Source organism: Thamnophis elegans, chromosome 2, assembly GCF_009769535.1.
Source record: "Thamnophis elegans isolate rThaEle1 chromosome 2, rThaEle1.pri, whole genome shotgun sequence".
Taxonomy (NCBI): Eukaryota; Metazoa; Chordata; class Lepidosauria; order Squamata; family Colubridae; genus Thamnophis; species Thamnophis elegans.
This window is the reverse complement of record NC_045542.1, coordinates 148,839,374-148,854,577: the sequence shown is the minus strand read 5'-3', so window position 1 is coordinate 148,854,577 and position 15,204 is coordinate 148,839,374. Positions and strand designations below refer to the sequence as shown.

Here is a 15,204-nt window from a genome sequence, read left to right as displayed (position 1 = left end):
GAAACTTCCAAACAGGGAGGACAATTAACCAGTGGAACAGCTTGCCACCAGAAATTGTGGGCACTCCATCACTGTAGGTTTTAAAGAAGAGACTGGACAGCCACTTGTCTGAGATGGTATAGGTTCTCCTGCTTGAGCAGGGGGCTGGACTAGAAGACCTCTGAGATCCCTTCCTATTCTATTCTATTCTTTCTATTCTATTCTATTCTATTCTATTCTACTCTATTCTACTCTACTCTACTCTATACTCTACTCTACTCTACTCTACTCTACTCTACTCTATTTAGAAGATAATTCAGCTATTCAGGGGAAAGGAAGGTCAAAGGAAATCAAATACACCCATGACAGTGGTGGCATGGAAAAACACAAGGAATGAAGGAGACCTGAAGGCAGATAGTCTGCATTTCTTCAGTATGACGACCCCTTTGCTTCACCATCTCATGGATGGAGGAGAAGCTGTCCATTCCACTTATAGATCAAGAACCAAGCGTGAACCTTCTCTCCAGCAAAATTTGCTTTAGGAAAAGTGAAGAGTTCAGCATTCGTGTCACCATCAAAGAATGCGATGAGGCCTTGTGAATAGTCCAGAGAAACTCGGATCCTTCTCGGCGAATGACTCAGTGTCAAATTTGTCCTGGGATGAGTGATGGCTTGGTGCTTCCCGCTAATTCGCTGCACTCCCCAGTAACCCCCTCGAGGATCGAAGAGAATCTGCCCATTTCTGTTTGCAGATTCCCTAACAATTCCCACCCCCCACCATTCCCCTTCCTCCACCACCTCAACCTCCCAGCAAAGCTTCCCAGAATTAAAGCTCTCTTGGCTTAGAACGCTGGCCAAAAGTTCATATCTCAGTGGACTGGCGTTCACTTGCTGTTTCATTTCTTTCCATCTCACACTTTTCAAATCTTGAGATACGTAGAGCCAGGGGTGAGCTGTGCTTGGATCCAGAGTCAGGTTTGCTGTGTGGAAGAAAGAAAACAGTTTTGGGGAGAAGGAATTACCATCTTTTGTGTGCCATCTACTTTTTCTTATAAGCTGGTTGGGGAAAATAGCAATTGTTCAACTACCATATTTTTCGGAGTAAATGACAATAAAAGGGTGACGAAATGTTGGTGAGTCTTATACACCAAATACAGCTGTTTTTGGCCTTTCCTGAAGCCCCGCCCCCCTTAGCACATTTTTGTGAAAAACGGGCAAAAAAGGAGGATGGTTTTCACTTTCCCCACTCCCCAGAAGCACTCTGCAGGCTTCAGCAGGGCTGAAAAAGGGGGGCATTTTTGCCTTCCCCAAGCCCTGATGAAGCCTGCAGAATGCTCCTGGGGGCCAGTGAGGACAAAACCTTTTTTTCCTGACTTACCTCTTTGAAATCTTGGTGCATCTTATATACCAGTGTGTCTTATAGTCCGAAAATACGGTATATACAGTAAGCCTTCTATTTTACAGACACCCTATCAGTGGACTCCAGATGCAATAGGAAAAAAAAACTAGACTTCATGATACTTGGAACGCTGACAGGTAGCTGATATTGTTTCACTGGAAGGCACACATTTCTTTTATTCATCAAGTGCATCACTTTACTTTTCCAATTCTTTACTTTTGGGGATGGGCTTGAAATAGATCTTCCCAGGGGTTCACTTCTGGGGGTTCACAGGGGTTCGGGAAAACCTCTAGCTAAGATTCAGTGTAGTTCGGAGAACCCCCCCAAGTCCCACTCTTGACTGGCCCCGCCCATCCTACCCCTCCCAGGAGTCCCTAGGCCACCCATTTTGGATGTGGGTAAGTGCAGGGTGTGTATGAAGGCTCAGGGAGGGTGAAAAATGGGCCTACCGGAAGTTCGGAAGGCCCTCCAGAGCTGAGGAAGCCATTTTTGCCCTCCCAGAGGCTCGAGGAAAGCAAAAAGCACACGTACCCCACTCTGGTGCAGGAGGCCAACTAGGCCACATCCACCATGGCCATACCCACCCAACTGGGCAGAGAACACCTTGCTAAAATTTTTGACCCCTGGATCTTCCTCAAACTGGCCTTATCTGGAAACCTCTGATGGACATATTTCCTCTTGATACCTGAAGAAAGCATTTTACTTTATGCTGGATTGTGCCCAAAGGGAGAAAAACACCAGCAACTTAATTTCTTACCTCAGACAGAAAGACTAGAGTGGAAAAAAAAATTTTTTTTTTGCTTTGTCACATATCTACCATAGATGGTAAAATTCCCTTCTTTGTTTTTACACTTCCAACATATGTCATGTGGGAAGTGTAAAAACAAAGAAGGGACTTTTTATTAGGGCTCTGTGTGAGCTTTGACACCGCATCTTGGATGTCTTTGAACCCACAAAGAGGAATAACTTGACAGCTTTAAGACTTGCATGCTTCAAATGCCAAAGTTTCTGAGCCAACATGCCTGGAGGAATTCTGGGAGTTGAAGTCCACAAGTCTTAAAGCTGTCAAGTTTGAACACCCCTGGGTTTTTTTTTCTAAAGGGTTAGGGGTACAAGGGCCTTGTAGCTTGACAGCTTTAAGACTTGCGTGCTTCAAATGCCAGAGTTTCTGAGCCAACATTTTGGTTGCTAAGCAAGAGCGTTGTTAAGTGAATTTCACCACATTTTACATGTTGGCCAGGCCCACCCAGTCACATGGCTGCCAAGCCACTCCCACCTGATCACATGGCCAGCAAGCCACTCCCATAAAGCAGACCACCCCTACAGAAGAGGTTCTAAAAAAAATTGAAACCCACCACTGTCCTTAGGTCCCGTTGCAACTGAATGGCCAACTTCTTCAGCAATGCACACAGCCAGAGGAAAGCATAATAACTGCCAAAGGGACTGGTATCCCTTTTGGAGTCATTATCGTCCTTCCCCCCAAAAGGTCTTCAGCATTGAGCAACATCAGATGACCTTTGCTTTATTTTGCACCCCGACGCCCCTTTTGCTGGGAAGGCACAATGACCACAGTGCAGCTTCAAAGGACACTGGCTCACCCTGTCACTGGAGCAAAATCTTATTTCTGAAAACACTTCACCAGTGTGTGAGCTTTGACACCGCATCTTGGATGTCTTCGAACCCACAAAGAGGAATAACTATGTTGCTCAATGCTAGAGCAGTTGGAGTTTACCTGTTATGCTGTTTGTAGCAGGTTGACAAGGAATACAGTTTAGCATGCAACTCCCGATATGGTAAGGTGCAGGTTCTGAAACAGCACGAACCTGCAAATCTTAAAAAAAAAATTAAAAAAAATTGAGTTCAATGCCATCCAACACCACCATTTGTTTTTTATTGGTTCACAAGTGGTTCAGGGGAGTAGAAAACCCATTAGACTTTTGGTATTCGGAGTTATTTTAAGAAACAAAGTCCCTATGAATAAGAGTAAAATATCAAGAAGTTTCTTTGTCTCTGATTCAGTCATTTTAAAGCATTTCCTCACCAATGAGCCCAATTCGCAAATTCAAGTTTTTAATTGCCCGGTCACTCATGCCGTGGTCATCTTCTGTTCAGACTATTGCAATGTGCTCTACATGGGGCTACCCTTGGAAAGTACCCAGATACTTCAGCTGGTACAGAATGCAGCCGGGCAGGCAAACTTGGGCACCCAAAGAGCAGGGATTATGACACCTTTCCAGCAGAAGCTGCATTGGGTGCCAGTTTTCTTCCTGGTCCAATTCAAGGTATTGGTTATGACCTTTAAAGAGGGGTCAAATTCAGAAGGTTCTGACAGATTCTGGAGAACCGGTAGCGGAAATTTTGAGTAGTTCGGAGAACCGGCAAATACCACCTATGGCTGGCTCCAGAATAGGGAGGGAATGGAGATTTTGCAGTATCCTTCCCCTGCCACGCCCACCAAACCACACCCACAGAACTGGTAGTAAAAATATTTAAATTTCACCACTGCTTTAAAGCCCTATATGGCAGGGGACTAGGCTACCTACAGTATCATCTTTGTCCTATTACATCAGCCATTCCCACTCGATCAAAGCAGGGAAGACATGTTGTGGGTCCCATTGATCAATTCTGACTGGTGCTGTTCTCCCCATCCTTTGGAACATCCTGAAGAGCCATGGTGGCGCACTGGTTAGAGTGCAGGCTGCTTCTGCTGCCTGACGGCTGCCTGCAATTTGGGAGTTCGAATCTCACCAGGCTCAAGGTTGACTCAGCCTTCCATCCTTCCGAGGTGGGTAAAATGAGGACCCAGATTGTTGGGGGAAACATGCTGACTCTGTGCTATTGCTATTCTACCCACCCATGGAGGTGAGGTTGGCCCCTGCTGTCCTGGCCTTTCGGAAAGATGTAAAACATGGCTCTGTGGTCTTGCTTAGAGTACACAATGGAGCACACAGCCATGGGGCTGGTTCAGAGGTGGGTTCCTAACAATTTGGACCAGTTCAGCCAAACCAGTAGTGGTTTTGCGGCCTGGGTCGCTGGAACTGGCAGCGACCCAGGCCTGCCACGCCCCTGAACCAGTTCTCCAATGTGGCCGCCATCTTGTTTTTTGGTTCTGCGCATGTGCAGAACAGTTTTCAGTGCAGAAATTTATTTGTTTTCTTTTCATTTTCTAAGGTTTTACATATGTGCAAACCATTTTATTTGCAAATGCGAAAATGCGCCTGGTTTGTGCGCGAATTGGCAGTAATGCCAGCAGCAACCCACCTCTGGGCTGGTTAGTATCCTGAAAACTCTCCCCTCTCCCTTTGATTAACTTTTGACGTTGAATTTTACTTATCCTTGCCTCTTTTAAACATTTTATATACTGTTTTTATGTTTTAATATTTTATTTGTGCGCTGCCCAGAGTCCCTCTGAGGGAGATGGGTGGTTTCTGAATTTAATAATTAAAGAAATAAATAAAATATTTTGGGTGTGAATATGGTTCTGTGTATCTCTATAACAATGCATTGCAGCATGAAAAAAAGCATGAAAAGCTAGGAGAAGACTGCAGAACTTGTCTTACCTCCACGAATGAAAAGAATCAAAAGCACAGCCAGAGCTAAATTTCCCACCATCGAAATGCCAAGCGTAATCTTGCAGCAGAAATTAAAGGAGCAACCTGTGGATATTAATCATAGAGTTTAATCTTCCATCCCTCCACCAGCTTCCATAACTGTGTTGTGGGGTATTAAAATATTGGGATTAGGCCCAGGTTTACATTCAGCCATGGAAACTCACAATTTGAGGGTCAGGCTCACTCTTTCAGCCCAAACCTTCCTCACAGGGACATTAGATGGGGAAGTAAAGCAGATGCCACAGGTGTCCACAGGATCTCATTTTTGAAATTATGAAAGTGGCATTGTTTGTTGCACTACAAATTCTGTTCCTCTTGTTATATTGTGTGATATGAAGACAGAGTTATAAAAGGGGGTCCATCAGGGGTGAAATTCAGCAGGTTCTGGAGAACTGGTAGTGGAAGTTTTGAGTAGTTTGGAGAACCGGCAAATACTACATGTAACTGACCCCAGAGTGGGGTGGGAATGGAGATTTTGCAGTATCCTGCCCCTGCCCCACCCACTAAGCCACGTCCACAGAACAGGTAGTAAAAAAAATTGAATTTCACCACTGGGGTCCATCATTCCTCTACCCTTTCAATCCCAATGGAGCTGGAAGGGAAGCTAGTCCAGCCCCCTCCTCAAGGAGGAGACCCTATAAAATTTGAGGCAAGTGGCTGTCCTCTCTCTTCTTAAAAGGTTTTCCATTTCCTTTCTGCTGAAGGAGAGATTGCTTTGCATTTCTCCTGTATTTCCTTTTGGTTTAACTAATTCCTCAGCAGAGCCTATTGTAACCATAAGAACCAGAAATAAAAGTCCTAAGAACAATTTCAAAGTAGATGCTAAAATGAAACATAAAACCGAGAGATGCGGCAGTCCAGTTTTGCACCTAGAAGCTAAATAGGTCGCCTCTTTCCAAAGATTTTCTGGTAAGGCCTTAAGGGAAGACTTAGGACAATGAGTAAATGATAAATAGGCAGCAGCTTTTGCAAAGGCCAAAAATGATCGTGTGGTCTTTCCTATGGATAATTTCTTCCAGAGTAGCTTGTTGTGGCCTGCCAGCAGCCAACGGAGCTGGAAGCAGAGTCGGAGAGTGAGGAGGTTGGGGAGGAACATGGGCCAGTCATGGAGGCTGGGGAAGGCTTGGACAAGGGCTCTGCGTCGGAGGCAGAGATGGGGCCAAGGCCGTCTGGCAGTTCTCAGCTGCCTTCGGAGCTACACAGCAGCGAGGCAGAGGAACAGCTGGAGCCTGTTTCCAGTGTGCACATGTGCAGAGCTGCCAGAAGAAAAGAACAGCTAAGAAATCAGGGTCGACTTGGGAATAAAGCCACAGGTGGACGGTGAATGGCCCCTCCCATAGGAAATAAAAGAGGATCAAAAGGAGAGTGGGCTTTTGCAGGAATCAATACATTCGTTTGATCGTTAGATTCGTTTCAGGAGTGTGAAGATCTATCCATGGATCTCAGAGACTCTGTGCCAAGTCTTTCCTTGCATACCACTGTGTTTGGAAAATATTTACATGGCAGCTTTCCAAGATAGATAAGATCTGTGGTCATAAATTCACCTTTGAAAGACTGTTTACCAGGCCTTTGAGGAACGTGCATGAGAGGAATTCACTTTCGTTTAATAAAAGGGGTTTTGTCAGGACCGGGAATCTGCTTTGTGTTTTTCGGGGAAGCCTAGGTCAGAAAACAGCTAATCCCACTTCAGCCACAAGTGGGAGCCATGAAAGAAGGGTTGCTTCCTTATGTGTAGCTGTCTTGACTATATGTTTTTGTAGAGAAAAGGAATTGTAGGCAGGTGCAACTTAGCAAAGAACATTATGGGGATGAAGTGCTATGCTTTGAATCTTTTCGGTGAGAGATCTTTTCTAGAGGCAGAGCCCTGCACTTGTTCTTGAGCAGCCTAGAAAGTCTTCTAGCATAAAATCTAAAGGTCTTCTTCTCTTCCAGGAAGGAGACCTGTGGATGGTGCTGTCCTAATAGATTAGGATAGGATAGGATAGGATAGGATAGGATAGGATAGGATAGGATAGGATAGGATAGGATAAAATAGGACAGGACAAACAGGACAGAATAGAAGAGTTGGAAGGGACCTTGGAGGTCTTCTAGTCCAACCCCCTGCCTAGGCAGGCAACCTTACACCACTTCAGACAAATGGTTGTCCAATCTCTTCTTAAAAACTTCCAGTGTTGGAGAATTCCCAACTTCTGGAGGCAAGTTGTTCCACTGATTCATTGTTCTAACTGTTGGGAAATTTCTCCTTAGTTCTAAGCTGCTTCTTATTCAGTCCTCAGGTGCTTTGGAGAATAGCTTGACTCCCTCTTCTTAGTGGCCGCCCCTGAGATATTGGAACACTGCTATCATGTCTCCCCTAGTCCTTCTTTTCATTAAACTAGACATACCCAGTTCCTGCAACTGTTCCTCCTATGTTTTAGTCTCCAGTCTCCTAATCATCTTTGTTGCTCTTCTCTTCACTCTTTCTAGAGTCTCCACATCTTTTCTACATCGTGGTCACCAAAACTGAATGCAGTATTCCAAGGCATTATAAACTGGTATTAATAAATCACGTGATCTTGATTCTGTCACTCTGTTTATGCAGCTTAGAACTGTGTTGGCTTTTTTGGCAGCTGCTGCACACGGCTGTTAAGGAAAGACCACATAGTTAAGGAAGATGGTTAGTTGATTCCCCTGGCTTTGTTTCTCCTTTCCTTGTCACAAGACTGACAAAATTGTATAGAATGTGAAGGATGTATGTTTTTGTTACATTTTTTATAGTTTTATTATGAATGATGTAACCTGAAGGCGGCATTTAATTTCATTGTACGAGGTGCTATGACAATAAAGTAAACTTAACTTAAGAACACACGCTTATCTTTAGAAGCTTCAGATCATATGGGCATTGCCATGTATTCCATCTTCTTTGCTTTTACAATGTTTCATCTGCCTAATATGACCTGATCATAAGATGGTGGAGAAGAGGGAAACAGTATGAAATGTAGCTCATAAAAATCTGACAAGGAAGGAGTAATTTTTTTTAAAGTGCACTTTGTAAAAAAAAAAAAGTCATATGAAAAGCCGGAATACAGACACCAAAAAGTTGTTAGAACATAGGAAGTTGAAATACAGGAAGTTCAATCAATAAAAAACTTCAGTTTTTATGACAATTTTATTTAAAGTTTACAAAAACTTAAAATAACACAGATAAAGAATAGAAGAAGCAAGGAGAGAAAGAAAAAGTGCAGAAAGAATGAATGACAAAGAAATAGAAGAAACTTCTGATTTCCTTTGCAGTAAATGTAAGTACAATTGTAAAATTATTTTTACCTATAATTGCAAAAAAAGTCTTTCATGTTTTCTACTATCCAGGTTTTTTTTTCTCATAATCAAAACCATAAATCATAAGAACATATTTTTCCAATTCATTCAGAAAGTCTAAAAGGAGTGTCCAATCAGCTTGCAGATGTAGATAATATTAATATTTGTATTTATTAGTTTGTCAAACATGTTCAAGATATGAGGTATAAATATAAACATGGATATAAATGAAAGAAATGAATACAAATAAATGGGGACAGTAGGACAGGGACATTTATGCATGCCTAACAACAACAACAACAACAACAACAACAACAACAACAACAACAGGAAGCCTAAATGAGGGAAAAAAGAATACCAATAGCGGAAAGCTGTAAAAGGGTAATTGTGATCACACAATTGTGATTTTGATGTTTAAAAATGCTGAATAAAAATGATATTTAAAAAAAGCATAAAAGTCCTAGGGACTGGATTTACTTTCACCATCTTCTTAAATTGCTTTAAAAAAATTTACTACCCACATGCAGAGGGCAGTAAAAGGAGCTTTAAGTCGTTACCTTTGCTCTGTTTAGAAGCTGGCAAGTCTCTTTTTTGGGCATCCATATACACTTGTCCATCTACATCCATCTTCCAGAGCTTGTTGTTAACGGCAGTTGCAAGTTTCACAGTCTTCAAAAGAGAAACCACTAACTCCTTGAGCTTCTGAAACAGCCGGTCTGAAGCAATTACATCATTGCCTTCAGAAACCCAGCCCTATAAATCATGTTTTGTTCAAAGAGTGTGGGGGAGTGGGAGGGTTATTGCTTAATGGTAATCATCAGTACACAACAGTGGTGGGTTCTTACCTATTCAGCCAAACCAGTAGTGGTTTGGTGGCCTGGGTTGCTGGAACCAGCAGAGACTCAGGCCTGTCACGTCCCCGAACTGGTTCCCTGCCAGCGGTGCTATCTTGTTTTTCAGTTCTGTGCATACACAGAACAAGTTTAATTGCACTGTGCATGCGGGTGCAGTGCACATCAAGCATGCACATGAGCGAACTGGCAGTAGTACCTGCCGGAACCCATCCCTGGTACATAACTGATGCTTTGTGGACAAAGATGATGATGAAGATTGATCAGGGAACAACTAGTGAGTTGTAGGCAGATATTTGAGACTCAGAACCTCAATTTCTAAGGACGATCACTCCATTTCCATTTGACTGATCAGCCGTGGTGGCGCAGTGGTTAGAGTGCAGTAGAGTGCAGGCTACTTCTGCTGCCTGATGGCTGCCTGCAATTCAGCAGTTCGAATCTCACCAGGTTCAGGTTAATTCAGGCTTCCATCCTTCTGAGGTGGGTAAAATGAGGACCCAGATTGTTGGGGGCAATATGCTGACTCTGCAAATCGCTTAGAGAGGGCTGTAAAGCACTGTAAAGTGGTATATAAGTCTAAGCGCTAGTGCTAGAAAGAGGAGGTATTGTAGGCAGATGCAGCTTCTCAAAGAAGCACTGTGAAGCCGTATATAAGTCTAAGTTCTATTGCTATGGCTATTCCTTTTCTTCACCATGTTTTAAGAAAGTTCAGCTCCATGGCTTCATGACATCTGGACATCTGGATTGGGAAAAACGGGATAGCTGTTCCATCTCCTAATTAACCTCTTATAATAGAGTAGTGATGGAAGACTCATTCCTCCTTACGGTCAGGACTCCATTGTCAGTGAGGGTTCTGTGGCAACATGAGTTCTCCTGCATACAGATAGTCCTCAACTTACAACAGTTCATTTACTGACCGTTCAAAGTTCCAACTGGGGGAGAATGCATATGATTTATGACCATTTTTCACACTTACGACCAGCGGTGGGCTGCAACAAGTTTAACAACCGGTTCGGTGATCATGTCTGTGCGTGCGCCTAGTGATAGTGGGCGCACCGCGGTTCGCCCACGTTACACCTGTCCTCCGTGAGCTGCACTGGCTGCCTGTTGGTCTCCGGGTGCGCTTCAGGATACTGATGACCATCTTTAAAGCACTCCATGGTAGTGGATCTGGGTACTTGAGAGACCGCCTTCTGCCGATTACCTCCCTAAATCGACCAATTAGATCGCACAGACTGGGCCTCCTGCGAATTCCATCTGCCAGTCAATGCCGACTGGCGACCACACGGAGGAGAGCCTTTTCTGTTGCTGCCCCGACCCTGTGGAACGAGCTCCCCATGGAGATCCGCACCCTCACCACTATCCAGACCTTCCGCGCAGCCCTCAAGATCTGGCTCTCCCAGCAGGCCTGGGGATAGGCTCCTAATTACCCGCCCGAGTGTTTTGTTTGATTGCTGAATGAAAGTTGGGTTTTATTATTTTTCTGTTGTTCACATATTGTTTTGTTTTGACCTTGCACTTCCCCTCCCCTGTGGTTGTAAGCCGCCCTGAGTCCCCTCAGGGAAAAGGGCGGCATATAAATCCCAATAAATACCTAAATACCTAAATACCTAATGTGCTTGCACACAGCATTCAAAACACAGCAGTTTGAAGCTCAGCTGCTCACCGACTAAGGCAGCCCTGGTAAGTAGAGCAGAGGAGACACGGATGTCAGCTGTGTTGCATGAATCAGCTGAGCCAGGAAATATAGGGCAGGATAGGACGGGGGCAGGTGGGCAGGGGCAGCTGATCATTGGAACTACCGGTTCACCCGAACCAGTCTGAACTGGCAGCAGCCCACCACTGCTTACGACCATTACAGCATCCCTGTGGTCATGCGATCAAAATTAGACCCTTGGCAACTGATTCATACTTATGATGATTTGAGGGTGTCCCCAGGGTCATGTGATCACTTTTTGTGACCTTCTGGCAAAGAAAGTCACTGTGGAAGCCAGATTCACTTGACAACCGTGTTATTAGCTGAAAAACTGCAGCGATTCACTTCACAATTGTGGCAAGAAAGGTCATAAAATTGCTGGTTAGCAACAGAAACTTTTGGCTTAATTGTGGACCTGAGTCAAAGATTACCTATATTGTAATTTTGGAGGCCCTTGTGAAATTCCCTCAAATGACAATGGCTGTAGGCCAGGGGTGTCAAACTCAATTTCATTGAAAGCCACACCAGGGTTGTGTTTGACCCCAGGGGGCCAGGTGAGTGTGGCCAGGGTGGGCATGGCCAGCTCAATGTCACTCATGTTGGGGGCACCTGTGGTGACCTGAGCGCTCTGCCAGCAAAATGGAGCTGGGGGGGGCTCTGTGCGGTCCTCCCAGCTGCATTTTCTCTGGCATAAGGCTGCAGGAGGCAGTCACAGCCAAAAATGGTGTTCAGGAGGGCTGCGTGTGGCCCTCCCGAGCTCTGTCTTTGCTGGCAGAGGCCACCATACGCCGGTCCTTCGCTGTTTCCAGGGCAGGCCTGTGGGCCAAATCTAAGCACTCCACAGGCCGGATCTGGCCTGCAAGCCTTGAGTTTGACACCCCTGCTGTAGATAATTAGGCTCCCTCACTCATGAGACATAAAGTATATTAATGTCAACATGTAATTGGGAATTAAATGTAATGTTCATTCTGGTTCCATCCATTCTTTTTGTATTCCTCCAAAACCAAGGATTCCCCCCCCCCCAGTTTATGCATCTCCTACTGTATTGCCATGACACCTCTCCTCCGCGAGCTGCACTGGTTAGCAATCGGTCTCCGGATACGCTTCAAAGTGCTAGTCATAACTTATAAAGCCCTTCATGGTATTGGACCTGGGTACTTGAGAGACCGCCTTCTGCCAATTACCTCCCACAGACCCGTTAGATCGCACAGGGTCGGCCTTCTCCAGGTTCCGTCTACCAGCCAATGCCATCTGGCTACTACCCAGGGGAGGGCCTTCTCTGTTGCAGCTCCAGCCCTTTGGAATGAACTCCCCACGGAGATTCGGACCCTTACCCCTCTCCAGGCCTTCCGGAAAGCCGTCAAAAGCTGGCTGTGCCGGCAGGCCTGGGGTTGATGAGTTCCCCTCCCCTCTCAACTTGTATGGCCGTATGACTCTTGTGTATTTTAATTATATGTATTGTGTTTGTATCCCCTTTTCCCTTTTGAGTTGTTCACCGCCCTGAGTCCCTCCCGGAGAAGGGCGGCATACAAATAAATTAAATCTGAATCTGAATCTGAATGTGGGCAGAATCTCTCCTAGGGAACAATGAGATAAGAGAGGGCTTAACCCACAGCTGCATAATGGGCAGAGAAAGAAAGGAATCTCCTGGCTCCTCAGGCTGTAAAAGAGATGTCGGGAGATTTGTCTTGTCAAACTTGAAAAATTGTTGTCAGCGCTCCCATAAAGGAAACATGACCAGATAATCTAATCTACTGTATTATAAAGCCTCGCAAAAGTGTATTGCTAGTCTGAAAGTATGAATCTCCCACAGTTGCTTTTAACAGCCTGATCAACTAGGGCAGGTCCTCCCTAACTTTCTTTCTCCGCTCTTTATGCAGCCGTGGGCTGTGCCATCTCTCATCTGATTGTTCCTTGGGCACCATCTCTTGTCTTCCTCTCCCAAGGTTGTTCCAACATATCATTATACCTACATGTCCTTCCAAGGCCATCTTTAGACTGCATACCACTGTTGAAGATTCAGCTATAATGTAATTGTGAAAAACATCACAAATTGAGTTGTTTTATTTTGGTTCCCGACATATACCTAGCTCCCACCCCATCTTAGAAATGTAGTCAAGCTCTTGATCCAATCCAACTAGCTTAGACTTCTGCCATTAAAGATACTCATATAGTTCAACACTTAGTTTCCACACATTCTTCTCACAAGCAGAGATGTAAAGCAAAGGTGATATTCAGCAGGTTCTGGAGAACCGGTAGTAGAAATTATGAGTAGTTTGGAGAACCAATAAATACCACCTCTTACTGGCCCCGTCCCCATCTATTCTCTGCCTCCCTAGTCCCAGCTGATCAGGAGGAAATGGAGATTTTGCAGTAACCTTCCCCTGGAGTGGGTAGGGAATGGAGATTTTACAGTATCCTTCCACTGCCATGCCCAACAAGCCTTACCCAACAAGCCATGCCCACAGAACCGATAGTAAAACATTTTTTTAATCCCAACACTGATTTAAGGTGATGGAGCTTCCATATAGTTCCCAGGAACCGCTAGTTCTGTTGTGTAAGAAGGTGCTATTTATTCATTCATCCTAAGAATTCGTTGGGAAGGTTGTTGAGAAGGTGGTGGCCTTCCAGCTTCAGCGTACCTTGGAGGAAGCTAGTTACCTTGACCCCTTCCAGTCCGGCTTCAGGCCCGGTTACAGCACAGAAACCACTTTGGTCGCATTGACCGATGATCTCTGGAGAGCCAGAGATGGAGGCCGTGCATCCATCCTGGTTCTCCTTGACCTCTCAGCGGCTTTCGATACCATCGACCATGGTATCCTTCTGCGACGACTGCGGGAGGTGGGAGTGGGAGGCACTGTTTTGCAGTGGTTCTCCTCCTACCTCTCGGACAGGTCGCAGTCGGTGTTGGTGGGGGGTCAGAGATCGTCCCCGAGGCCCCTTACCTATGGGGTGCCGCAGGGCTCGGTCTTATCCCCCCTACTATTTAACATATACATGAAACCGCTGGGCGAGATCATTCGGAGGCACGGGATAAAATACCATCAATACGCGGACGACACACAGTTGTATCTGTCCGCCCCGTGCCAACTCAATGAAGCGGTGGACGTGATGAACCGGGGTCTTGAGGCCGTTAAGAACTGGATGAGGGCTAACAAACTGGTACTCAACCCAGACAAGATCGAGTGGCTGTTGTGTTTCCCTCCCAACAATTTGGCCAGCGTTCCATCACTCAGGCTGGGGGGTCAAAATCTACACCCCTCAGATAGGGTCCACAACTTGGGAGTCCTCCTGGACCCACAGCTGACTTTTGACCATCATTTGTCAGCTGTGACCAGGGGGCCCAAGTTCGCCTGGTACGCCAGTTGCGGCCCTACCTGAATCGGGAGGCCCTCACAACAGTCACTCGAGCCCTTGTGATCTCTAGGCTGGAATACTGCAATGTGCTCTACATGGGGCTGCCCTTGAAGAGCATCCGGCGACTTCAGCTAGTCCAGAATGCGGCCGCGCGAGTGATCGTGGGCGCACCACGGTTCGCCCACATAACACCGATCCTCCGTGAGCTGCGCTGGCTACCTGTTGATCTCCGGGTGCGCTTCAAGGTGCTACTTACCATTCATAAAGCCCTCCATGGTAGTGGATCTGACTATTTGAGAGACCGCCTTCTGCCGATTACCTCCCTTCGTCCCATCAGATCGCATAGAGTAGGCCTCCTCCGAATTCCATCCGCCAGTCAGTGCCGACTGGTGACTACGCGGAGGAGAGCCTTCTCAGTAGCAGCCTTCTCAGTAGCAGCTTTGGAACGATCTCCCCGTGGAGAGTCGTACCCTCACCACCGTCCAGACCTTCCGCACAGCCCTCAAGATCTGGCTATCCCGTCAGGCCTGGGGATAAGACCCTAATCTCGCCCCACCCGAATGCTGAATGAATGTTGTGTTTTATTGTTTTATTTTATTATATTCCACACTTTCTTTTTGTGTTTTGTCTTGCACTCCCTTCCTACAAATTGTAAGCTGCCCTGAGTCCCCTCAGGGAAAAGGGCGGCCTATAAATGTCAAATAAATGAAAAAAAATGAAATGAATGATTCTGGTTTAAAACCAACAAGACTGATAGGCACTCTGAATGCCTAGGTTTCAATATCTGAACCAGCCAAAGCACGTCCCAGAGTGTATCTGGGCAGCCATCCCCCTGCCCCCAAGATTGCTGTTTAACATTGGATGATGGCAGTGATGGGATTCAAATAATTTAACAATCGGTTCTCTGCCCTAATGATTTCTTCCAACAACCAGTTCACCAAACTGCTTAGAAAGTTACCAACTGGTTCTCCCGAAGTGGTGCGAACTGGCTGAATCCCACCACTGGATGATGGA

General features: G+C 45.6%; 1 protein-coding gene across 1 annotated transcript; it reads right to left on the bottom strand.

Annotated features, from left to right (window-relative positions):
- Nucleotides 1-263: 263 nt before the first annotated feature.
- On the bottom strand, nt 264-3,468 carry LOC116524052 (tripartite motif-containing protein 15-like). Its single transcript, XM_032239148.1, has 3 exons — nt 3,420-3,468; nt 3,111-3,209; nt 264-959 (listed from the first exon to the last, which is right to left on the bottom strand). The coding sequence occupies exons 1-3, from the start codon at nt 3,466-3,468 to the stop codon at nt 439-441; spliced, it is 669 nt and encodes a 222-aa protein (XP_032095039.1). The 3' UTR covers nt 264-438.
- Between the last annotated feature and the right edge of the window lie 11,736 nt (nt 3,469-15,204).

Bases quoted from the DNA above. Each gene is read 5' to 3' on its own strand.
- LOC116524052 (XM_032239148.1), bottom strand. From the start codon at position 3,468: ATGAGTGACCGGGCAATTAAAAACTTGAATTTGCGAATTGGGCTCATT. The intron at 3,210-3,419 runs GTGAGGAAATGC...TTTTTTTTTAAG, and splicing joins TTTGCGAATTGGGCTCATTG to ATTTGCAGGTTCGTGCTGTT. The intron at 960-3,110 runs GTAAACTCCAAC...TCTTCCACACAG, and splicing joins TGCTACAAACAGCATAACAG to CAAACCTGACTCTGGATCCA.